This window comes from Taurulus bubalis (genome assembly GCF_910589615.1).
Source record: "Taurulus bubalis genome assembly, chromosome: 18".
Taxonomy (NCBI): Eukaryota; Metazoa; Chordata; class Actinopteri; order Perciformes; family Cottidae; genus Taurulus; species Taurulus bubalis.
Window position 1 is genome coordinate 3,785,123 of NC_136606.1, and position 26,815 is coordinate 3,811,937.

Consider the following 26,815-nt stretch of genomic DNA (forward strand, 5'->3'; position numbering starts at 1 on the left):
GGAAGACGTTTGGAAGACGTTAACGCGTGGAAGACGTTTGGAAGACGTTAACACGCGGGAGACGTTAAGGCGCGGGAGACGTTAAGGCGTGGAAGACGTTAAGGCGTGGAAGACGTTGGGAAGACGTTAAGGCGTGGAAGACGTTAACGCGCGGGAGACGTTAACGCGCGGGAGACGTTAACGCGCGGGAGACGTTAAGGCGTGGAAGACGTTTGGAAGACGTTAACACGCGGGAGACGTTAAGGCGCGGGAGACGTTAAGGCGTGGAAGACGTTAAGGCGTGGAAGACGTTGGGAAGACGTTAAGGCGTGGAAGACGTTGGGAAGACGTTAAGGCGTGGAAGACGTTTGGAAGACGTTAAGGCGTGGAAGACGTTTGGAAGACGTTAAGGCGTGGAAGACGTTTGGAAGACGTTAAGGCGTGGAAGACGTTTGGAAGACGTTAAGGCGTGGAAGACGTTAACGCGCGGGAGACGTTAACGCGCGGGAGACGTTAAGGCGTGGAAGACGTTTGGAAGACGTTAACGCGTGGAAGACGTTTGGAAGACGTTAAGGCGTGGAAGACGTTTGGAAGACGTTAACGCGTGGAAGACGTTTGGAAGACGTTAAGGCGTGGAAGACATTAACGCGCGGGAGACGTTAAGGCGCGGGAGACGTTAAGGCGTGGGAGACGTTAACGTTTGGAAGACAGCAAACTGCCGATGCAACTATAGTTAAAAAAAAAACTCCGGCCGTCACTGACAATTAATCAGACACCTCCATCTGCACCATCTGGACTTTTTTGACTACTGTTGTCTTTCATGTCTTTTTTATATTTTATATTAATCTTGTTTGTTGTATATTGTGTATACGTCCGAAAGTGAAACCGGAGTCAAATTCCATGCATGTGTAAACACACGGCCAATAAAGCTGATTCTGATTCAATCTAGAAACTTCGATATCTCTTCGTGAATGCAGCAACACTTTCCACAGTAACTCGGTGTGGCTGCAGCGGGCAATGGGGTAAACCTCGTGGCTCGGGGTGGGAAGCTATGGACCGAGGGCTAAACCGGTTGCCGTGGCAACACCCGCTGTTGGCCTCCGCTTTAACACAAAATAATGGAGAGAGGAGGAGGAGTAGAGGAGGGGGGGGGGTTATCCATTTGACAACACGATGAGCAAACATGCCAAAACATCCACGGCTCTTATGTTTTATGAGACCACGACTCAAGAGGAGACGTTGGCGGCGTGCGGTTCCCCAGACGCCCGGCGCCAGGTCGACACGGCGCTTATTCTCCTCCGAGGTACGAGAGGAAATCAGTTCGGCTTATTGGACTTTGCCGTTTGCCGTGTGAGCGATGAGGAATGGAATCCTCGCCCCGAAGGCGCAGCGCGCAAACACTCATAAGAAATGCAAACAAACATATCGATCACTTTAATTACCTTCATTGTCCTTCAGGGTGAAGTTGGGATTAACCGGCAGGAGGCTCGGCAGAGCGAAGGAGAACCGCTGTCCGTTGGCAAAGTCGTCCTTATCCACCGCCGTGACCGTCTGGATCAGCTGTTCAGGACAAAGAAAGAAAGAAAGAAACACAATATCAGTCGCAGCGCCATGCGGGGTCACGCTCCAGTCTGATTACAGGACACAGAGCGGATGCACTTTCTCAAGATTCAAGGTATTTGTATTGTTAGATGCACAGATAACAGTAACTCCGTACAATGAAAAGCTTATTTTGCTAGGTCCTCCTTACACACAGAATTACAACAACCTTAAGTAAAAAAACAAACATAGAATAGAATAGGCTCGTGTGTCAAAGTCAGTTTTATTATCAATTTTGTGCAATGTGCAAACATGCAGAAGATCGAAAGTATGTTTCTCTTCTGTCCAACATATAGTGAAATGTGCAATAGTAATAATAATAAAGTGCAAAAAACTGTTTAAAAGTAAAAAAAAAAAAAAAAAACATATAACATATAGACAACATAAATTAGGAACTATTAAGATTATGAAGAACTAAACTATAAATGACTGTAGTTCTTAGCAGCATCCAGACATGTGAGTCTAAAAGAGGACGGAGTGGGACGATGGGGAGAGACTTCAGCTTCCTGACAGCCTGGTGGAGGAAGCTGTTGCTCCGGTATCTCCGACCAGAGGGCAGGAGGCTGAAGAGGCCGTGTGTATAGGGGCGAGAGCGGGTGTTTGAAAACGACTCGGGCAACCTCACTGTCACTTGTGTCCACCTGCTTCCCCTTTAATTGGTCAAAGTGAGAGAGCAGCGAGCGAGTCGGCCTTGAGACAAAAAACCTGATGCCTCCGTCACCACGAGGAGTTTTTAGTGTTTTATCTTCGATGTTGTTGTACTCGGGGCAGGGACGTCACCGGCAGCGCCTCGGTCCAGATGTGTGTCGCCCCACACTGCCTCAGCTGACTTCACCTGCCTCTTCATCTGCCTCTTTCCTGTCAAAATTGTTGTCTTTTTGTCGAGATTCTGAATTGTTATCGGTCGACGCCAAGTGGAGGGTTTCATTTCGAACAATTTCCGACGATTTCCCCGCGAGCCGCTGGAGCCGGTCGCTCGGCGGGCAGAGAAGGTCGTCGCCCTTTTTTTTTTTTCCCCGCCACACAAGCCGACCCGCTCCAGCACCTCGAGGATCGATCCCCAGCTCCTCCCGTCTGCGTGCCGTCGCGTCCTTGAACGAGACACTGAACTCCACGTTGCTCCCTGAACGCCTCGCGGCAGCTCGCTGCTCCTGAACGCACCGGATGGAGTAAAGGAAGGAGGTCAAATTTCATGTATGTACTTCTAGTGTGTGTGTGAATATTCCAATTGTGATCAGTCTCGAGGGATCACATGTGTATGTGAAATATATATATATATATAAATAACTGGAATATTTCATAACTGGCCTTTCAACGGGAATACCTTTGTCAACAATAAACATTTTTAAGTGGTTTTGTGGAAAAAAAAAACCTAAGTCACCCATAACCCGTGAGTTAAATGCATTCCTTCCATGGACATGACGTCATCGCTGTAGTGCTCGGCTTTGCTGCTCGGCCTTTTGTTCCCTCAAAGAACTCAGCGGCACCAGTGGCCTCGCCCCTGAATTGATGACATTCCAGCTCCTGCTGGTGTACTCGCCCTCGCTGCAGGGTGATGCCCTTCAGTGGGCGCTCAAGCCTCCTCATGCGGATGTTCAGGTCGACGGGGCGCCACTGGAGGCCGGAGGTCTCTTTCCTTCCGATGTCGCTGGCGGCAAAGTAAAGTTGCCACGATTTTGTTTCAAAAACTGCGAACCGCCACTTGATTACTCTTAAAAATCAGGATGGCGGGACGTCTGGAGCAGCAGAGGAAGTGTCTGTGAGCCTTTAAATGGCAGCCTGAGGAGGCGTCGCCACATGATTGTTTCCTGAGTGGGTGCAAAGTGTTGTTTTTTCCATAATGCAAATGTGGTTTTAGAACATAATGACAGTCTAATGTGTCCCCACGTCATTTGGATTTCTTAAGAAATACGTGAGCTCGTCTATGCAGAGGTCTGACAACTTGGTGGTGGGTGTGAAAGTAGCGTGGCATAAATTGCATTAATAAATTATCAGTTGCAAACTGAGCGACACATATAGGTGAGTGCATTTCAAAGTGATTGACAGACAACTGAAAAGCTGGAAATAATATGGAACAAGTGTGGACAGTGAAAAAAAAAAAAAAAAAAAGGAATTAAAAGCTATAATCACAAGCAGCGTGAAATAAAATCTAGATTAATTAATTAATCAAATTGAAGAAAACTATACAACTGAAACTACATTAAAATATGTGCTCAATAAAACAATCAAATTAATACAATTTTAAAAATAAATTACAATCAAATAAGTGAATATAAAAATGTAGGAACGAGTGTGTGTCCATAAACCACAGACTTCAGATACAAAAATCTGACCCTAAATCAGTTATTTGCAAACGCATTCATCTCAATATTGACAATTTTGTCAGACTGTGAATATTGTGAATCATATATAACAATATACAGTAATATACGGTGACAGTCTTGCCGACAGTTCCTTTAAACATTGATGCCATTATGAGGACCAATGAGACGGCAGATATTTCACTCTTAATTGGACCTACAGCTGTTTTGATTGACACCTGCCAACCAATAAGAAATGCATGCATAAACGGCATGACAATTAAATATTCCAGAACCTTAACGAGCAGCTCTTTTCTTTCACATCGCGTCATGCCATCTGAATGGTAGCGTGCCACCGTCTCATTCAGCACATTAGAATTCTTCCCACTTAATCCCAGCGCCGAGGAACCCCGAGGCTGAACTGCAGCCTTAACTCAAATTTAATGCAAACCTTAATTCAAAAAATTGTCTTCCACTCGCTGAAAACTATTAAAAATGTGCTTAGCTGCGTCGTCCCACTCTTTAGTCCATCATCCATTTTTTTTGCCGAACTGCCCTTTCAGCCATTTCCCATGCTCTACATCTCGGAAACTCTTCTTAATTTGAATGAATCAAAAGACGGCGGAGAGAAAAAGTCGCAATGAGCTTCGATTTAGAGCCGTCATGCTTTTGCCGCTGAGACGCCGGTGGTGAGCGAGGGATGATGGAGCGGCTTCTCCCCGACGCCTTTACACTTTCTCACTGCTCAGCTCTCACTGAGCCGCCCACAAAAAAAAAAAAAACTGCTGAGGGAAACAATAGCCGAGTGCAGAATGCGTTGCAGGCAGTGCATCCGAGGTTAATGCAGACCTTTTTGGGGGAGGCTGATGCAGAGAGGATGGGCAGAGAGGGCGAGAAAAGAGACCGAATAGAGGCTCACCTGTCCCGGCCTGGAGCTCTCGCACACGATGACCTCCTCGTCTGTGGCTATCTCCGGAGGGTTGTCGTTCACGTCCAGCACCTGGACGGTAACGGGGACGTGGCTGAGGAGGCTGGGGCTGTCTGTGGAGAGAGAGAGAGAGAGAGAGAGAGGGGGGGGCAAAGAAGATGAAAGTCAGATGTAAGCCTTCATAACAAAGTAGAGCATCAACGCTGCGATTTCAAACTGGGACACTCTGTGCTCCTCTTGTTCGGCTGCTCGAGGGACAAGCCGCTGCAGAAGGACGTTCTGTATATTATAACGCACATCTGATCGTCTTCACGCGCCATTTTTGAGTCGTGATGCATTATTTGCCCGTTGCATGAGCAGCTCATGAAGCATGTAAACCGAATGACCCGCCCTCCTCCATTTGAATATGGAGCAGCAGCCCTAAATGGCAACAACATAGCTCACTAATTCACTGACCTACGCGAACGCAGGTTGAATTAGATGACACTTAAATTGCAATTCACGCTTTTCTGTATTCATTATTATCGCGGTGGACACCTATACCCGTGAAGCAGTGCAGTAATGTCAAGCTAAAGTGCTCCGAGAAGAGGGAGAGAATTGTTTAGGTTATTATAGCGTTTCAATACAATGAAGTGTAAATGCCCTCGTGAGGGAGCTTCAGCCTCATTCCACTGCCGTCCTCTCATCCTGCTGCTCTGCATCACAGAGTACATGTGCAGGAGCGTGCAATGATATATCATTAGGGAGAAAAAAATATTGATTACATTTTCTTATTTAAGAGTTTTTGGAGACATTTCTTTGGGGTTTATTAAATACCTGCAGCGATCCCAAAAGCAGCAGAAACAATGTGGGTGTTAAGAGATGCCGGGGGAAATAGCATCACTGTACCAGCGTGCGGCTATCAGCACCGAACATCGTATTTAAATAATTATTTGCAGCTATAAGGTTGCACTTTGACCTTTCAAACTTGCATGGTTTATTTTTTGTAGAAGTTTAGCAGTTGCAAGCGTCGCGCAATCCTTTGGGGAATTTGCCCCTCGCTGTGGTAAAGGTTCCCCACGAAAAATCATGTTTTTCATAAATTGGCTACTCAAAGAACCATTATTTAGCTGAAGAACCATTTGAAAAAAGTTGTTTATTGAACCTGTTTTCTTCTTTTGGTTCCATTTTTTGAAGCTTCTATAAAGAACCCTGGTTTGAAAAGGTTCTTCGTGGAACCAGAAACGGTTCTTCTGTGACATCACTCTGAAGAACCATTTTCGGTTCCAGATGGCACCTTCATTTTTCTGCGTGCAGCTTCCGATGCATCACTGAAGGGCGCTGGAGCAAAAGGCATTCCAGCGGACTGGTTTCACACCAGGTGTGTGTGTGTGTGTGTGTGTGTGTGTGTGTGTGTGTGTGTTTCAGTGCGGAACATCGCTGCATAACGGCATGCTCGCTCAGCAAAAACTTCCTTGAATCAGGAAAAAGAAAAAAGGTCCAGCAGGTGCGACAGTCTTTCTTTTAAATTAATGTTCCCAGATTTTTTCGCTTGCTTTTTCTCGTGCATGATATCTCCCATACGTGGTTTGTTATCAGCGTCTAAAGAACATCGGACATTGCACCATGAGGCGTCTCTTCGCTGCTTTTTAGATCCGAGAACCAACAACACAACTCGTGCTTTAATTCACTCGTTCACTTCCTGTCTGCGTCAGAAGGTCACGACCTGCAGGAGCGTCCTCGCTCATTCAGTCGTGTGGATGCATTGTTCCGCTTCTGACAATTCCTTGGCATGTGAACCGTATCCTTGAGCACTGAGAGGCGAGGAGATAAGGAACCATTAGCATGCAGCGTCGGCTGTCGGTCGGCAAGAGATTCGCCTAATTGTGATAACAAATTACCCAAGTTACCCGATAACAACTCCTGACTTTAGCCGGGCCTGCGTCGATTCAATTAATTTTCAATGTAGGGAAGGACATTGAAACAATTGGGACTAATTTGATTTTGTAGTTAATTATAAGAAGAAAAAAATACACTCTAATGTAATTTGTATACATTCTAATCAATATGCAAATGAACTCCTTCATCATTGTTTTTCTCCAGACTTTAATTGTTACTTTCGCTATTAACTCATCTGTTAGTGAGCTGCTTTAAATACTGAGTGTGACATTACTGTTCACTGAGCTATTAAAACATCGTGCAGCTCCCAAACCTGGACAAGTTAACTATTGACCTCATATTCACGGTTGACCTCTGGTGTTAATGATTAAGAACAAATACTTTCCTTTGTTGGAAACTGTATTTATTTGACCATTTAAAAGAGGGATATTGTCACTGCATGGCCCACATGAATAAGCTATATTTAACGAAGTAATTATGTGCCAAAGATCTGAGTCGTCACAGTTTTTAAGTCAAGAAAATACACAGAATATAAGCAAAGTGCAAAACCTCCCATCTGCAAAATGATCCAGGAAAAGAGCGGGAAAACCCTTCAATCTGCACTGTATTTTTCTTTCTTTGTGTAATTTCTATTTCGTATTGGGTATCCTGCAAGAAAACTAGTTTTCTTGGATGTTTTGCTCTTCGCGGTACACGTTCTCTTCACTGGGATCCTTAGATCCAATTGAGCAGACTAGTTAGAGTCAGAGGAATGATCAAAAGAGAAAGTAATGACACTGAACGGGTTAGCCGGATCGCTGCAGGTAACGGCAGTTATTGCAGTTTTAAGGGCACGAGCTCCTTGTTCATTCTGTCCCAAATGTGTAATTGGTGGAATGACTGGTGGGCGAAGCCCTGAATGATGGAGAGGTTTGTCCAAACGCTAAGTGAGACAAAAAACTAACTGGTGTCCGTCTCAAAGGGTGAAATGCATCCTCAACTCGAATCCCACGCACTCATCATCAGCGTTACGTTGGTGCACGTCGATGGCCGAAGAGCTAAACCTCCCATCTGAAAAATGCACTTTTTTGTGAATAAAACATAAATAAAACGTGTTTTCTTGCAGAATGCTATTTGTTGAGGATACCCAATACATAATAGCATTGCAGGCAGGAGGTAGGAGGATCATTTTGCAGACAGGAGGTTTTGCACTTTGGCCCTCGACATTGGAAAGAGTCATTTCTTTCCTTCTCTGCATTGTGTTCGGCGCGTGTCTTCTTGCCGCCGAGGCCACGAGGGGAAATTGCCATCGGCTGCAAAACAATCAAGCGTGTTTGCGCTGTTGGTGTCACTACTAGCACAATATATGTTGTGGATTGGAACCTCCAAGACGGGGGAAGAAGGAGATTGCATGCGATGGATGCACAACGCGCGGCGCTATCGCCGGCCATCTTCCGGTCCGGTGGACCCGCCTCCACCAGTGGGATGCGTGTCCGCTAACATGCACCGCTTCCTGTCCGTGGGAATCCGAGCCAGAACGAGTGACGGGAACCTGGGAGAGGTGCTGCCGGTTGTCTGCTGTCGGTAACGGGACCAGTGTGTGCAGGGGAGATTCATAAAGTCATTCCCTTTTTATGGATCGCCCCTTTTGTTGATATTGATTTTGACTCCAATTTTACACGCTGTGGTTCTGAACCCGGACTGCTCTCGGACTCTGCAGCCCCCCGGGGCGTCTTGTTATCTTGTGGGGGAAAGAAACACCTCCTCAGGGTGCAACTTTAGCACCTATCATTACTTTTGAATTTCTATTCTTTAAATCATGCTGTCGCGGCACAAAGCTCGCCCTAGATTTCAATGAAATTCTGATAACGATTTACAATGTCTCCCATTAGCTCGGGGCCAAACAAGATGAGTGTGGGAAGCCAAAGCAATCTATTTTAACTGCCTCTCTCAGGCAACTGGATAATAGTATTTCATGTGTTTACCACAGCGCCAGAAGGTGTCAAACGTACTGTATATATCCTGGCTTTTTAAATACGTATATGTCAAAAGCTGAAGGGACCCGTGCGCACAGGGATTTTTAATTTAAATTCCAAAATATATATCGATAATTCATAGATAAAGATGCGCTCAACACCATGTGTCTTCAGTGACAGTAACCCTATTTATTGTTTGAGTTGTGTTTAGAGGTTGTATATGGGGATTATATATTATTGTAGCCCTGACAGGGTTCAGACACATTTTGACCAATGGATTCCATGATTTTAAACCAAATTTCCATGAGCAAACATTTAGTGAAATCTGGGTGTAAACAGTAAAAAGTGAGTAAATGTAGTATTTAAACTAACAATGAGAATACAAAGCATACAGTAAACCTTAAATGACACAAATGAATGAGACAATAGTTTGATTAAAAGAATAAACATTTATATAGATGCCTGTATGGATGCCTGCTTATATTTTGAGCGTCTTTCTTTTAAAAGCATATTCATTATTGCAAACTCAGCGTAAATGAACGACATGAACACATGAATATAACACATTTACATGACTTTTACAACACTTTTGGGATTATAGTTTTTTCAAGGACTTTTCCAGGCCTGGAAATAACCATTTTAAAATTCCATGACCGTAAGAACCCTGATATTTATTGATTGATTTATTGTAGAGGTTGTACATGGGGATTATATCCTATTGTAGCCCTGATTGTTATGTTTAATTTGATAATGAACATGTTTTTTTATATTTTTGGGGGGATTTACACCAGGTTTTTTTCTTGATTTGTACCTTGTGACCTGATATAAAAGGGTCCCCCATATTAGGGAACCCTGGGGCTCAAAGAAGCACTGAAACAGAACTAGAACCGTTTGTTCGACAGGAAGTAAGAAGAAGAAACCCTCCACCTGCTCACTCGTGCAGGTGGATGGGAGGAGCCTCCCGAAGGCGAGCGGGGTACCTACCAACCTCCGAGACCATCACAGTGATGTTGTGCCAGGACACGTCTTCCCTGTCCAGAGGCTGCGTCGTCCGGATGAGTCCGCTGCTCTCGTCGATCCTGAAGCACCTCACTCCTTCCTCCTTGCTGTCCAGGAAGTACCTGTTGAGGAAAGGAAAGCTTCATCTCATGCATCCGCTCCAGATGCATTCCTCAAAGAACGAAACAAGTGAAAGAGTTTCGGCAGGAGAGGGCAGTGGAGAATCTGGTTGAACAATTCATTTTTACATCGTTTTATCCGATATGTACCATTGTTTCTACTGCAGCACTTCACACTGTAACTGGGATGCTGCTGCATGTACTTATGAAATAACTTCTTCAGGTCTTTTGACCCGCTGCACAAACCCAACCCCTGATAACTGATGATAGTTAGTTTTTTCCAGACATTGTAAAAGCTTCCTTTAGAGCCACAGAAGACAATGTATTATGAGTTATTTTCCCACTACTAGTAAACTTTTAAGACAAACAATACTTTGCTCTTTAGTCCTGGCTTTAGTTCCCCAATTCTACAGAAGCCTTTAGCGATCACATATTTAAACAAGGCATAAACAAAACAAAAAAAGATCCAGATGGTGAAATGAATAAAGTGCCGACGCAGCACAAATGCTTTTGATTTCCCAAACTCCTGTAGTGTCGCGCACAGAGAGGATAATTCCGGCTGCCTTTAAATGGACTTTAGGTCTTGAAAGAACGTTCCCCGAAAATACATATTTATAAGTCAAGAGCAATTATCTTCAATATTTAATAATGACAAAAGGCAACGTTCCGCTGGCAGTGTTTGCACTGCTGTAATGGCTTTCTAGCAACGCCGTTATCCAACCAGAAGCAGAGCCGCCTGTGGCATACAAAGCAGCTGCTCCCCTCATGAGTTCAAGCACGAAATGAGCATTGACTGCGTATTCCCTAATTTATCTCTTAATGACCTATTTACACCTTTAATCCGACGTTCATTCATTCTCCTGAGTAATAAAGCTAAGTCGACAATTTTCAATTGGCATGAGAGATGGGAATGGTATATGGGTATTAATGCCAGCGTTGCATTTATTTGAAATAACAAAACTATTTTCCTTTTTTAGCTCGGATTGCTTACCAGTGTACCGGCAGCCTCGGTAGGAATGCTGTCATGATTTATTAAAAGCTCAGGCGCATAAGAGCGTGAAGGCTTTCCAGCAGGAGAAGACTTTAGGTGCTAAGCGTTTGCTTTGTCATGATGATAACTTGTTATTTTTGGCTCATAGGGGGGAAAAACACTTTAATTACTGCTTCTGGGGATGAATCGTACTCACTTTACGATTATTTGGTGATTTATGTTCTAATTCTAGAACTAGCAAGTGTCTTTATATTATGTAATCATTATTTTCCAGGAATATCTTTGCAGGTTTTCGGACAACGAGAGCTGATGCACGTGTACATCTTCTGTTCGGTCCGTAGGCGATAGCCCTTTACACTCTGGCATTCTGGGAAATACAAGAGATTCAAAGTGAAACACTTGTTTGTTTTCATCGTGGCCTTGGAGTGCACCGATCATCAGAGAGACTAAAAGCCTGCAGTAATGCTAATGCTTGATACACAGCACAAAAACAAACTAGCTAGACTCAACAACTCGCATCAAACACGCCGACCGGTCGCTCCGACCCGCATCAGGAGGCGTGGACACGGAAATAGAACAAAATACACAAACTGTTGTACAACTGCTCCCTGGAGAAGAGCGCTTTAGCCTCAATCTATTTGTCAGCTTAGCGTTAGCATGCTAACAGGCTAACACCTGGAAATAAAGCTGAGGAGAATGAAACTTCTGTTAGCATTCGATGAAGTGTTCAATGTGGAAGTGTGACTTTTGACCTGTAGGTGGCGCTAGATGAAAATCTAAAATCTTCAGTCATTTAAAACCTTTTGAACACCGTAGACTGTACCTCTTTTTTTTTCAGTGTTCGAGTAGTCGTATGAACCCCAAATGGGTTATAATACTTGTGTTATTTTATATAATTTCTTTCAGAATTTATTTGTGAAAAAAATGTATATTTTCCACAAAAGAAATCACTTTTATAACATATTTATATATGAAAATCCAGCAGGATATGAGCCAGAATTTCCCCAAAATGCCTCCTTGAGCGTCACAGAGTTTTTCAAACTGTATGGCTCAGGGCTCAACAACAACTTGCATACTAATAAGACACCTTTTTGGAAAGATTAGGACCTAAAAAATCAGAATCTGCAACATAAATCACAATAAAACAAAGCATTGGCCTGTTAGGAAGGAGTTTCAGTCAAAAAAAACTGTCGTTTGGTTCAAAAATGGAAAAATGACTTTTTTATAGCAAAACATTGTCAGAATGGGGCATGCTGGGACTTAACATTTTCGTCAGCTTCCGCATTCGCTCTATGACGTGGTTTTAGAAATGTGGGCCGACCAGGAAGGCTTCAGGCGTTAGAAACATGAGACGACGGAGGAAAAAAGCTCCGGAAAAAGCCCTGGGCCGTTTTGTGATTTTTCTAAATTGACGGAGATTACGTAAGTACATACACTTAACGGTTACTTGTGTCTCTTCTCACAAGGGTTGCGGTATTGTATCAATTTAAATGAAGTTAAACAACGATGTGGTTCCAGAGATAATTAAGGAAACATTAAAACAAAATATTTTTTGTCTGATAATAGGCGCGGACGGCTTCTTGCGCATGGTGTCTAAAAGGTTAAGGATTTACACAATCATCTAGCTGGGAATCATTATTATTTGTGTTCAGGTGGTCTCTCTCTTTAATGCCCTTCCACATGAGAGGTGGGGATATTTTTTTGTGCCATTAATTGGCAGACCGGTATATGTTTTGAACCAGCAACGCAGCAAAAAAAAAAAAAAGATCTGCCCTTTTCAGAGCCAGGTGGATTTTTCTGAGCTTTCACCCCGTTAATAAAGGCAACGGCAGATCACGTTGTGCTGAGCGGACACATTCACCACGTAAACAACACAGACCAGATCTAGACCAGATCTACTCTTTCTGTTCTCCCCCTTCACAATAAAAGCCCTAGACGTATGCCCTTATGTCTAGGGCTGCGTCGCTGTTTACCAGGAGAAAGAGCAGCTCAGGCTACGACCTACAGACGCTGCTCTTGGGCAACCGGATGCTGGTAGTTGGTCCTAGTTTTTATTTTTTCTTATCTTATTCATTTATTTACTTTTATTTGTTTGCTTTACTTTCCGGTTCTACTATTGTAAACTGATTAACGAATACAACACTTGTTATTTGATCCTTGTATGTCATATTGTGCATTCTCATAAATAAAGTAAATACACACACACTATATATAGACTCCTGCATGTCTGCATAACAGATTAATGACAGCTGATGTTTCACATAGCAGTGACGCCGGGGTATTTCGCATTTTTTGGGTATTTCACTGTTATATTTAAAAACTTTCATCAGTTACTTCATCAGATACTACAGCTGTTTCCAGTGAAAAAGCAAAATGGCCGCTCGCTGACGACGGGGCTGATTTAAAAGTAACTCGGCCAAGATGTTTTCACAGCTGCTCTGACGATAATGTCACCCTGAGGTAATGAGCCATCTCGGCTTTCTTTGGCTATTTAGATGTCAATCCGAGCCCGACATTTGAAATGTCACGTCGACACCGGGTTTATTTCACTGCACGCACAGGCAGACGTGTGATGATCAAAGAGGAGCCTCTTGCCTCCTGCAGTCGCACAGTTGTTTAGCCTTTTTTTGTGTGTCTTTTCTGGGTCATGGCAATACGCCTTTCGTCTCCGTTTGGTGAACATCGGGAGCGACGGGAAAGATTGTGAATGGTTTGCTGGAACTAGAAGGCAAAGTCTTAAAATTCCCGAGAATATTTTTCACCTTGTGTCTTTCCTCGCATTTGAAATTGAGCATTAACGTCAAGCAACAGGGGTGGTGGTGCGGTCATAAGTCACTGTGCTTAACGCCGCTAAGAACACCCCCGGGCTCTGCAGCCTGTGGCGGAGCTTTTTCCCCGTGATCCCTTAACATATAATAGCAACAGATAATTGTGTCTTAATGATAGATCAGCGAAACCCCTAATCTCAGGAGGAGATCCGTGTTTACGGCTCCTCCATCACTCACGCCGGGGCCGTAAAGGGAATTCAAATGAACATAAAGACGGCGCCAGAGTGCAAAGTCACGCAGCGAAGGTACCTGAGCAGAGCTAAAAAAAGCTAGGATTAGCCCACTGCCCGAGGGTGGCATCAATCTTGTTCAACAGTTCACAAGCATGTGTTTAGCACGCATGCTAATGTGGTGAGCGCTTGTAGCGCTCCGGGTCGCTTCACAGACTTGCAGAGAAAATAACTGATCGAAGTGATGATGCCAAAAAGAAATGAGAAGGATGCAGGCGTGGATTTTTAGAGGGCATGTGGAGCGTTAGAGGCGTGTAGAGGAGCAGGGAACACACAGGGCTGCTAAAGACAATGCAGTACATCTATTTATTATTATTTCCATTGGTGCACAACGAATATTTAACATTATGCTCCATAGTTTTAGCTCAAAGCCAGCTGAAAAATCCTTTATTTGGCATTAATCAGAATTGTCACAGGCTACTGCATGCATGTGTTGAACATGCATTAAGAGTGCATGTTGACATGCGCCTTCAAATAAAAAAAAAATAACAATCATACGGGGCAGAGATATGACATGCAAATTGGAGTTTTTAGTTAGACAAACATTTCTTGGAGGCAGATATGATCTTATTAGTTAGACTTAAACCTCGAGGGGCCGAATCTAGAGCACCTCGCTTCTTATGCAGCTAAAAGATATCTCACTGGTGAACCTGAGTGCCAGAAAATAAACTCTGATCACAAGATGGAATACATGAATACATAAACAAGCAATTCCCAATAAAGCTAGGGGCAAGTTGGCGAGAGGTGGTCTTGATTCCCGTCACCAACATGTAAGCTAAACCAACGCATTTAAATAGATATGGGAACCATTTTTAGGGACTTTTTCTAGAAATCCATCTGCCAAAGATGGGTATGTTTTAAAAAATATTTATATATATTTTTGGCAACTAATTAGTTGCCAAAGTGAGGGAGCTGCATAGAGCACCGATCCCTAATAAGCCTCATAATGCAGAACCTCCACTCTTCCCCTTTGCTTGTCTGATGTTTCTTAACAAGAGAAGCTGCAGATCAATTATACCCAACGGTGCACAACTAATAAGACAGTATGCCTCTGAATATTTGAAATCTTTCCCGCATATATTTGTACATCCTCTCACCTGACGGGGCTGTTCCTGCTGTCGGGGTCTCGAGCCGTGACCACGCCCACCTCCGTGCCGCTCGGCGAGTTCTCGTACACGTCCATGATGTAATGGTCTATGGAGAAGACCGGGGCCTCGTCCACGTCCCCGACGGTGATCTTAAGGGTGGCGGTGTCTTTGAAGGAGCCCAGGTAGGAAAAACGAGGATCCATGTGCGTGTTGGTGCCCTCGATGTGGAGAGTGTAGGTCTTCTTCCTCTCGTAGTTTAGAGGCTGTCGGGGGAAACATCATTAGCACACTGCAGCGGCCATGTTTGTTGATAAGAAATCTAATTTCAGTGCACGATTCGTTTCACCGCCTATGGAAAGTTAGAATCCTGTGAAGTTTTCATTGGAAACTAAATGATTTGATTCAAATTGCATATACTTCAGATGCCTTTTCTTCCTATTAAACCTTAATACGGCCCTTTTGTTTAGAATTATTTGGACCTTTTGGAGCAGCGTGCATCAGCTGGCGTCCTCCTCCTCCTCCTCTATTCGAGCACAGCTATCTTTTTAAAGGTGCATTACATCCACCAACTGTTCCCGCCCTGCACACGGCAGCATTGTGTATGCATGAGTGTCTTCATATGCCGTGTTAATGATTTGATATGAAGTACCTGCTTTACACCACATGTGGTCAAACCTCTCCAGAATAGACCTTTTAAAAAGGGGGCATATCGTGGAAAAAAAAACCTTTGCAAAGGCGCACCATTTTATTCTCACAAGCCGGCTGGTTTCAAGAGGCGGGTCTTAAAGAGACAGACGTCAAAACGGAGCATTTAAGATAGAGGACAAAAACAGGTGTATTCAGGCAAACTATAAGAACAATAGTGTGTTTTTTAACGTGTATAAACATGGCTATTTCCTCATATTTTCTGGAGGGGTCACATTTCTGCGTCGCTACCTTTTTGAGGCTGATGATGCCCTCTCTCGTGTCCCTCTCCGTGGAAATGGAGAACATGTTGGCGCCCTCCGAGTTAATGATGCTGTACTTGATGTCTGCGTTGATGCCAAGGTCCTCATCGTTGGCTTTGATCTTCCCCACCGGTTTCCCCACTTGAGCGGATTCAGGGACGTACAGCTGGTAGTTTTCTGTGGATAAACATTGACGCGTTTAGAGATTTGGGGGTTGGGGGGAGAAAAAGAAACGGAAGCTTCCCATGCCGTCGTCTGAATGTTCCTACGACAGCGCTTAGCTAAGCAGTTTGATTCCGTCACCATTTGTTCCTGAGGGAACGTCATTAAAAATAGTCCGCAGTGCCGCGAGTGACATTAAATGCTAAATGGAGGATCGTGCTGCAGCGCGGAGGCAGATGATAATTCAGACAATGATGATGGTTTCCACTGCAGCACACAACACTTTCAAAGACAACACATCTCAACTTTATCATTACTTATTTTTGTTTTATTAAAATGGAGGAAATCCAGACTTCAAAACATAAGGATTTTCTGATGAATGCTAGTCTAATTTAGCGAATTATGGAAACATTTAACTGCAATATTAGACCACTGAGTCACAAAATAATGAAGCGTAATACATCACAGTGAGAGATGCTAAAGAGGTCTGTGAGGGGAAGCTTCAATAATCCATGATCTGGCTCTCTAAACCCTCCCGGATTGATATATGGTTAATCACTGCATGCATGAACAAATTATAATTAAAAGAATTTCGTCCCTGCAAATACTGAACTTGTTGATGTTTCTTCTTTTCATTTCAAGCAGCAATAATCTGGTTGTCTTTCTTTGTGCGGATGCATCGCGTGAATGCTTTTACAAATAGAATGTCTTATATTCCACTTTCACAACGGAAACACAACACACGCTTTTTGGAGAACACTGTTTCGGTTCTGCCTCAGGGCTCTGTGATGTGTGTGCTTTGTAAAGCATAGATAGTCTTCACGTTAGATGAGGTCACAGAACATACTTAACTAATGAGTAGTAACTACCTGAATTCATCATGAAAACACGTTCATAAAGTGCATATCTAAATCATATGTATAAATAAATGCATACATTTAAATACATTTGTTATCATTTACTAACACTTTATAAACAATCTTATTAATCATCTATAAGTCCTTAATACTTCATTTACAAACGGGGAATCCATCATTTATAAAGTATGAAAACCCAATAATGAAACGCATAATAGTCAAGCTTATTAATCAAGAATAACACATTTATAACCGTTTATGAATTGCATACTAATGAGTTACTAATGAGTATTCATGTTGGAACAATGCTTTATAAACAATGACTTAAGTGCTTATTCATGCTAAATAGTGTGTACCGTAAAAGTCGGGTTATATGCCGCTACTACCTCAGTGTCCCGCTGTAGCAAGCTAGGAGCAGCGTTAGCTAGCGCTGCTGCTAGCTCTCCGCTGCTGCTGCTACTGTCCGAGTCCCCTCTGCCCAAGTCGGGTGTAGAGCCGGGGCTGGTCCCTACCTTTGGTGGTTGTCGGGGAGCTAGCGGAAGTTAGCGGTAGTTAGCGGAGAGCTAGCGGAAGCTAGCACGGAACTAGCATGAGCGCCAGCTGGCTACAGCGCGGTGCAAATGGGGACAATGACCGAAGGTAGTAGCGGCGTATAACCCGACTTTTACGGTAGTTATTATAAATTAGCACTTTTTTCAAATAGAAGCTACGGCCAAAGACAGTGCAGCGTCTTGCCAACCTAAAACTTGTTAACTTTCACCGATCTGTTCTGCTAAATAGTCAAAAGTCCGGCCAGCTTGGTCGGTCGTTTCCAGGTAACAATGCATACGCACTTTGGGGAAACATGGGCGGGTTGTCGTTGACGTCCGTCAGAGTGATGTTGATGGTGGTGGAGCCGGAGAGGCCTCCGACCTGACCCGCCATGTCTTTGGCTTGGATAACGACGGTGTAGTGCTCTCTGGCTTCCCGGTCCATGTCCGGTAAGGCCGTCCGGATGATTCCTGGACGAGTGGAGGGGAAACAAATGGGTACGGATGAGCTCGCTGACATTTTTAACACTCAGGAAGATACATATACCACCACAGAATGCATACAGTTGGGTATTTTGAGAATGGAAACAACAAGACACTCGCAAAGTCAAAGGGAAAAAGAGATAACTGCTGATAGTGAAGGTAACACGGTTACTATTGTGAAGATGTTACCATCATTGACCTCGTATTTTCCTCTCTTTCAGTTATGGACTGCCCGTACAGCAGCGTATCGTCGCTTTCCTTTAAAGACCGACGCCATGAAACAATGCTTCTCTCTTTCCTTTCTGCTGGTCTTTCATCGTCAAGGTTAATCTTTCCTCACTTTTCATTATGTTGGAAAATGACTATGCCACCTTGGATCGGGGCAGAATGCAACTTTCTGAGGCGCGCCCTCCATCACATTTATTACAACAATAACACAGCAAACACAACCATGAACTTTCACAATGCTAACTCGGTGATATACGACTGCACCTCTGCACCGCCGCAGAGAAACTGCACGCAGGTAAATTGCAACAACAGAAATAAGCCAAAAAGTCAGTCGGCGCATTTCCTTCGTGGAGGTGATTTATGGAATATAATAGCAGCATGTATTGCACACATTCTTTGTCTGTGTTTGTGTGTCATTGTGTGGAGTCCGAACATGTCTGTCTTTGTTAGTTTTTTTTGTCCGTGTCTATATTTGTGCTGGAGGGTTAATTCGCCGTCTTAGCTCCTGAAACCACATCACCGCATGGGGCCTGATTTAATATGTTCTACCGGTCACATCAGCGCTCATTGGACATCTCGCTTTCCCCCAGAGACGAGACCCTCTGGCAACCATTGAACTCGTGTACTCGTGAACTCGCGAACCCTTCAATAATACACAGCGGCTGACAGGGAAAAGGGATGATGTTGATCACGGCGGTAAGTGGACTGCTGAGGCCTCGTGTCGGGAGAGGAAAAGAAGGCGACGTTGGATAATATGGCTTTTGAAGACTGAATCAAGGCATCACCGACATCGCTGCAGCCTGTAGGCCGTGTACAATAAGTGGACGTGGTCACCGTGACGTCAGCCATTTGGTTTGTGGACTTTTTTTTTTTTTTAAAGGGCCGTGAGATCAGCATTATGGCAATCGCCATCTTGGTTTTTGCCCCCCCTGGACAACAGTTTTTTTAAACGTTTCCCTAATTATCTCCGCAACCAAAGGGTTGTTTAACTGGTTAAAATCATTTTTTTAAGTAACCGTTAAGTTTATATAATTACATAAATGCCGTAACTTTCTATGGCGATCCCAGCATTTTAATTTAAATTTTTAAACCGAACGACACAGTTTTTTGACTGAAACGCCTACCTAACATGCCAATGCTTTGTTTTATTGTGATTTGTGATGCAGATTTGAATTATTTAGGTCCTAATCTTTCCAAAAAGGTGTCTTATTAGTATGTGAGTTGTTGTTAAGACCCTGAACCATACAGTTTGAAAAACTCAGGCACCGCTCAAGGAGGCATTTTTGGGGAATCTGGCTCATATCATGATGGATGTTCATAGTTATGATCAAAATAATAGATTTCTTTCGCAAAAGAATTCTGAAAAAAATCATATAAAATAACACAAGTATTAGAACTTATTTGGGGTTCCGACAACTACTTGAACACGGGGGAAAGAGGTGCAGACCCCCATCAATCGAGCTGTACCAAAAAGGCAGAAAAATGCATGTTTAGGTGACCAAAATGTTAACATTTTGTGTGTTTTCATTCAAAGAGTACACAATGCAACCAGTGGGGTCACCCCAAATGCAGGTTTAAGGCACTCCAGCATTGGTTTCAGGTTTTAAGAACCACTTTGCGTTATCTTCTGACTCCTCTGCCTACTGCTCATTTGCTTATTCTACTCTGGGAAGCGAGATGCATGTGTGTGACTGACTGCAGCTGGCCCTGTTCGCAAACATGGCTGCATGTTTACTTACTCTTTGCAGGCGAAAGATCCGCCTCACTATTACCACATGTACACGTGTTGCAAAAGCCGCTCTCAAATTTGTGACGCCGTCAAGTCTGGAGTGTGGAAAACTGCTCCGTGGACGATGAAATGCAAAATATATTGTGGATGACACGGAGCACCCAGGGGGATGATCTGAGTATATGGCTACCATTTCACTTTCAGACTTTACAGATAGATTGTTACAGACTTTATACCAGACGACATCCACAGCTTGAGATTTACTCCTTTAGTTTATGCTCATGGTGATTCTTAAATCTCAATTTAGATGGCGTTCCACTTCTTTAACTAATCCTCTCACATGTGTTTTCCTTACATTTGCCATAATGGTCTTTCAGGTTTTCCTCGGTATAGATGAGTGAAGTAGATTGTATCTGACAACTCCATTTAAAGCCATTTTAAGTAGCTCATTTAACATTTATTTCTGCAAAAACTGTATTGAAAAAATGTCTATATTTCTTAAAAATGCATTTGAAATGCATCGTTAACCAACTGAGATGACTAACGTACCATTCACACCCAATATTCTGTTAGTGCTCGGTTCCCTGTCTAAACCCTAATTTCACAGGATAAAAATATATTTCAGAGTGAATGAATACAGTTTCATGATTTCCTAATTTTACCAAAGAGTCAGCGATAGCTGCGTTACACAATAGGTCAATTTCCTCTTTCTTTCTTCAAGACTCTATAGACGGAGCTAATCCACTCGCCTAAGGCAGAATAATCATTAAAAGTGGGTCAAGGAGCACGGCAGCCAACAGTATTAAAATCCAGGGGATCTAAGGTTACGCATCATCCGTCACGCTGAGCTGAGCCGAGCGAGAATGAACTCATCAGCTGCAAATCAACCGACAAAGGGAGCTATGTTATAGCTTTAAAGACCAGAAAATCATTTGTAAAGTCCAAATATCATAGGCAATATAAATAAAAAGAGCTATATGAGTGGAAGTTGTTGCATAGGAGTCAGTGTTCTAATGAAATTTGCATTTGAGTTGATCGATTATTGCGTAATCTTCACAATGTAACCTTTAAAGAAGATGAGCCCTAACATGGCGATGGAGTCCTCTCCACTATTGATTCCTCTTGTTCATGTTCCTCTAGTGGCAGATATTTTTTACAACATGAGTATACTGCGTGTCCTCAGATTCCTCTTTACGGCGATACAGAAGTGCGAGTTGTTGGATGTTTGGAGAGATAAAGCAAAACAAGATTGATCCACTTTCTTTGTGAGTTACCTTCAAACATTGTGGTGATTCAGGGTGTTTTATGCACCAGCCCTGATGGCGTCTACTCGCCGTGTGGTGTGATTTAATGCGTCTTAGTTCTGCTCACAAAAGAACAACCGTTAAGTGGGCCAGCGAGCCGCGCAGACACTAATGTGTTGCAGGCCTTTATTCCAGGAGATATCAAAGCAGACTCATTTACTTTGACTGCCAGGTAGATTCTTCTCTTGCACCACAGCAATGAAATATAAATATATTCCATTGCATTCATATCATTCCCTCTGCACTTTTCATTTATTCATCTGATTGTTCAATATTATAATTAGTTCTTCCTTGAAAAGTAATGACGGCGGTTATATATTGTAACTGTAGTTCTAGCTGAGTGATTATCCTAATTAAACGGGAGCGGATTGGACCTGCGAGTTGATGGCAAAATAATACTTTGGAACATTCTGGCGTTTAAATGCTGAGGAGAACATGGCGGATGGTGACTGAGGGGGCGGAGCCGATTAACATGCCGCCTCCCTGTTGGCGCAGAAGCACGAGTTAAACGCACATCGATGCCCGAAGAGCAAAACCTCCTCTTTCAAAAATGCACCTGTAGCAGCAACTAACAAGCTAGCGGCTAACAAGATAACAGCAAACAAGCTAGCAGCTAACAAGATAGCGGCTAACAAGCTGGCAACTAACAAGATAACAGCAAACAAGATAGGGGCTAACAAACTAGCGACTAACGAGATAGTGGCTAACAAGATAGCAGCTAACAAGCTAGCGACTATTGAGATAGTGGCTAACAAGATAGCGGCTAACAAGCTAGCGACAAACAAGCTAGCAGCTAACAAGATAACAACTAACAAGCTAGTGACTAACAAGATAACGGCTAACAAGCTAGCGGCTAACAAGCTAGCGACTAACAAACTAGCGGCTAACAAGATAGCGACTATTGAGATAGTGGCTAACAAGCTAGCGACTAACAAGCTAGCAGCTAACAAGATAACAACTAACAAGCTAGTGACTAACAAGATAACGGCTAACAAGCTAGTGGCTAACAAGCTAGTAGCTAACAAGTTAGCGGTTTCACTGAAGAATGCCCTACCGGTGAGGGACAGAGACGCAAAGGCAACTGTACTGTTTAACAGAAATGACAACAAAACACATGTCAACAAATTAGCAGGGCGCTACACACCTTTTTGAGAATACTTTAAAAAATACTTGTTGTCTTGCAGAATGCTATTTGTTAAGGAAACCCAATACATAATACAAAATACAAAGAAAAAGAAAAATACAGAGTGCAAATCGGAGGTTTTGCACTTTGGCCATCGAGTCATATTATGCAATCTCAAAAGATTCTGAAACAGGAACAATTAAACAATAAAGTAAAGTGAATAATAATAGCCTTAATACAAGAGGTTTAAAGTGTGCACTTGAAGAGAAACACAGCTGTGCTCGTCACAGCCGTTTCCCTTCAGCCAGAGAACAATTCATATCGATAGTAATAAAGATTGGGGACGTCCAATATCAACGATCTGTTGTTTTTTGTAATCTGTGTGATGTGCACTTGTTATATTTCAGCTCAGTGAGAGTTTCTTGCGTGCACGTGTTTCACTGCAGACAGTCAAGGTCGACACCAGCACTGAGAGCAGAAATCAAAAGATTTCTTAATGTAATGCGCACAAAAAGATGCACAGACGATAGAAATAAACACTCAACGGGAGTTAATTCACTTTTGAAAGGAAGAGAGAAATTCCCTCAAGACAGCAACAAGGCCAAAGAAAATACAGAGGGTTTGTTATTTTATACTTTATGAAGTATGTTTTTAATGCAATGCAGAGCTATTCAATTGTTAAGCACATGCATTTGATTTTTAATAACTTTCCCAAAAGTTTGTATTTGACACTACAAACCAGCCTCATCACACAAAAAGTGACGAGACGGTGAATATTTATCTTTTACGTTACCGGTGCCATAAATCCATATATACGTTAGAAAGCACTTCAAGGAAACCGAGCCCAAGCATTTTCTTTCGCATCATTATTTTTCTGTTTGTGTTTTTGAATGTCAGGTCTCAGTGTGGATCCACTTCTCTTGGTGGTTTCTAAACTAATCAAAGTGCTTGCAGCCCCCGTCCCTGTAATGATGCGAGCTCTGCAAACTCCATTTGAAGCCCGGTGTTATTAACTGGAGTCTTAGCATTACTTAACCCGGGGTCCTTGAGACACACCAGACCTTGGCGAGGGGCCACACTTTCCATTAAACAACAGCAAGACAGATGATCTGACCTTTCAAAGTCTCTTATTACGCCTTTACTCGCGGCGGCGCAGCGCTCCCAGGCAATATTTCACTGCGCCGGATTTAGGAACGATGAGCAAACACTAAAAGTATGAGGTCTTCTTTTTTGGGGGAGGGGGGCCTTTGGGAATTCTACTGTTCGCACTGGTGTGGGGATGATGTGTCAGTCATTTGTCCTCAAAGAAATACATGAGAAGCTCTGCTGTTTAGACTATATATATATATGCATTTCATTTCCATTGTTTGTACTGTCTACGTTGTATTTATCCAGCATTTTGCACTCTGGTCAGATGCTAAACTGCATTTCTTCGTCTCAGTGACAATAAAGTGGAATCTGAACATGACAGACGCACAATCCCTGCACTGCGTTCTCTCGCTTGAAAGGAACATTCCACAAAATGCCACGGGGGTATTCTCCGGCATCTTGAGAGGTATGCCGGTGCCTTGACACGAGGATCACACCCCTTGAACCGCCTTTTCTCCCCGAACCATCTCTGAACCGCAATACCTCCGCTAGTCTCCGCTAAATCTCCACGGAGCTCCGCGAGTTAATTTAGAAAATAATTGAGAAGCAGCCGACTTCCTTGAACCTGGGCCCATTTGACACAGCGAGGTGGCTAGCCCTTTCCTCAACCTCCCCAGTCTATTAGAGTTGATACCATCGCGCTATCCACCTCTTTGTCTGGCTGCAAACTTCTAAAGGAGGACAATCTCCTGGGTGAACAAAAAGGATTATAGGAGATTACTGAAGCACTCTTCAATCTCCAGCTTCAGGAATCTTTCTTGGCTCATCCAATACGATGTTATCCCCGCATGCCTGCACTCTTGCAGCCTTTCCGGAGACATAGTAGATAACACGAACAGCAGCGGCGGCTATAAAAACCACATGAATCATAACAGCAAAAAGCTTTTTTACTTGTGTATCGGAGTGCATATCTGATTGAGAATAATTGGCTGGTCTGCTCAAGAGTCTGCACTGATTGCAAAAGTGGCAGCTTTTTCCCTTGATTTATACCAGAGGTAAGAGTTAATCCATGAACCACGGAGAAAAAAAAAAGTCTTGATCTGTGTCAGCTCCTTCGATAAACTCGAACGCTCCCAAGTCCCAGATCAGCAGAGAAATTAGCCTATTTAGGATGCAGGAGGGACTCCGGGGTTCTGCGGCGCCGCGTTGCTTTGTGTGTGAGCCGGCGCCGATGCGAGGCGGGGTCGGCGGGAGCGTTCGACCGTGAGACTCGAGGAGGGGGAAGAACAACCCTGATGCCTCTGCGGGGCAAGTGACAGATGCACGGCAGCGATGGAAAAGACAGGAGTTACGACGCGACAGTAAAAAGGATGAATGCCGCCGCCGTCTATAAGTTGTGCTTTTGCCGAGATATGGAAAGTGCTTATTAAATAAAAAACTGCCGGCTTGCAGTATTAAAGATTTGCACACAAAAAAAAAAAAACACGTGAGCAAGTTAATCCATTGCAGCTGGTATGAATGCTGGTAACACGGTTAGCTAAACTAGTCTGGTCATGTGGCCAGCTGGGATTGTGCTGTCAGACAAACCCAAAAAAAGAAAAGCACTTTGAAAGAGGGAACCTTTCCGATGCACATCCAGCCCCCGTATCCTGGTGGGGTTCACGCTCGCTGAGCAGATTGAGGTTCAGTCTGTCTAACGCACCGTTGTCCTTGTGTTTCCGCTCTTGTTATTGACCAAAAATCCCCAGACAAGTCACAACACAAGCAGCAGGTGGGGCGTTCAGGGTCCTTCACCTGAAAAGGATTTGCGGCTGTTGTCGACACTTTCTCACTGCAGGCTCGTCAAGTACCCAGGGGCCCCGAGCTTCAAACCGACTTCCAATACTAGGGACCCCTCTAGCCACGGTGCTGGAAGTGTCAGGGCCAAAGTGCAAAACCTCCCATCTGTAAAATTAACCAGGAAATGTGGGAGGGAACCTCCGATCTGCACTTTGTGGATTATTATTTTTTTGTATTTTGTATCCTTACCAAATAGCATTCTGCAAGAAAACATGTTTTTTTTGGGGTCTAAAAAAAAAAAAATGTAATTCTTCAGGTTTTGCTCTTCTGGCCATCGATATGCTCTCTACATGCGAAATGTCTTTTTAAATGAAGCTTCGTCTCCACAGGAAGTTCGGTTTTAGGCAACAAGATTCTCTTAACTGACTAGCGAGTCACGTGACCAGCGACTCGTGGGACTGACCGGTCACGTGACACAACAAGCGGCCTTCGGGTTGGAGGTCCTGTCGACAACTAGCTCCTCTGCAACACACGTTAATGTAGCGGCGCGATTTGTCATTTTTGGGAAGTGCACCTGTTCTGCTTTTGGGCAAAAGTTAGCCGAGCAGATTGATGCCCGCTGAGCACGTGGACGTTTGGTTTTGACCTTTTGGACGGAGCAAAGGTCAGCCGTCTCCACCCGCTTCCAGGCTTCATGCTACGCTACGCTACGCTGGTCGCTCGCTTCGCATCGAGAACACAAACACGACAGTTTGTATCAAATCTTCGCCGACAGAATGAACAAATGTCTCCCTCTGAATGCATTTCTAAGAAAAAACGAAAATTACTTCCTGTTTACTGGTGATGAAAACGGGGACCGTGGTAGAGCAGGGGAGGACCGGAGGTTCAATCCCCGGCTCCGCTAGTCCACGGGCGAGACACTTAACCCCAAATGCACGAAACGTGAATGGTGGGCAGGTGGCACCTTGCACGTTAGCGCCTGCCGTCAGTGTGAATGGTGGAACGGCGACTACAGACCATTCATCCAATCAGTGGCTCTCGTGCAGTTAGACTGTGCTTCAGAAGCCAAGTGGACGATGTAGACACGCCTCTAAATAACAAACCGTTCTGCTTATAATGGCACAGACGCCATCTTATTTTACATTTGCACATGATGTAAGAGCTTTGTGGGTATTTTGAGTACATCCCGTTTATGATTTACGACGAATTGCTTTCGATAGATTGATTTTTAATTCCCATTTTAACCCTCATTGCTAGAATATAGCTACTTAATTTAAAAACGCATAGTTTTTTTCCTTCAGCTTCCATTCGTTTGACTGAATTAAATGAACACTCCCCAGTTGTGATAGCAATGTGAGGACCCTCACAGCTCCACATGTGTAAATGACACGATGCATCAGGGATATTGCACCTCAAACTGACATCAAGTATCCCGATGTCAATCACAGATACTTGCAGACTAACTCTTCCATTCTTCTACTCACAGCTTGGGAGACATTCCTCATGCAGCAGAGCTGTGAGGAACGTGTCAAACTATCACAACTCCGTGCAAAGCTGACACATTTCTGTTCTTCTGCCCACATTTCCCCCTCAGGCCTTCCACCGTTATCAGTTACATTTCTGTATTTACAAAGTCTATGTCACGCTCATTTATTTCTTCAGCCAAGTAAATCTAATCCGAAATCCCCAT

The 26,815-nt window shown here is 43.7% G+C and overlaps 1 protein-coding gene across 2 annotated transcripts in view; it reads right to left on the minus strand.

The window, feature by feature from the left end:
• Positions 1-26,815, minus strand: part of LOC306750597 (cadherin-18) — a gene marked incomplete at both ends in the record, with an annotated part of 64,744 nt that overhangs the window by 13,306 nt on the left and 24,623 nt on the right. Inside the window, 6 exons of one of the 2 annotated variants that reach the window (XM_079234049.1) lie at positions 1,422-1,539; positions 4,798-4,919; positions 9,624-9,760; positions 14,904-15,157; positions 15,831-16,018; positions 17,694-17,861. In XM_079234049.1, the coding sequence (XP_079090175.1) occupies positions 1,422-1,539; positions 4,798-4,919; positions 9,624-9,760; positions 14,904-15,157; positions 15,831-16,018; positions 17,694-17,861 (987 nt within the window). Of the gene's footprint in view, positions 1-1,421; positions 1,540-4,797; positions 4,920-9,619; positions 9,761-14,903; positions 15,158-15,830; positions 16,019-17,693; positions 17,862-26,815 lie in introns of both variants that reach the window. The other variant, XM_079234050.1, reaches the window with a different exon arrangement.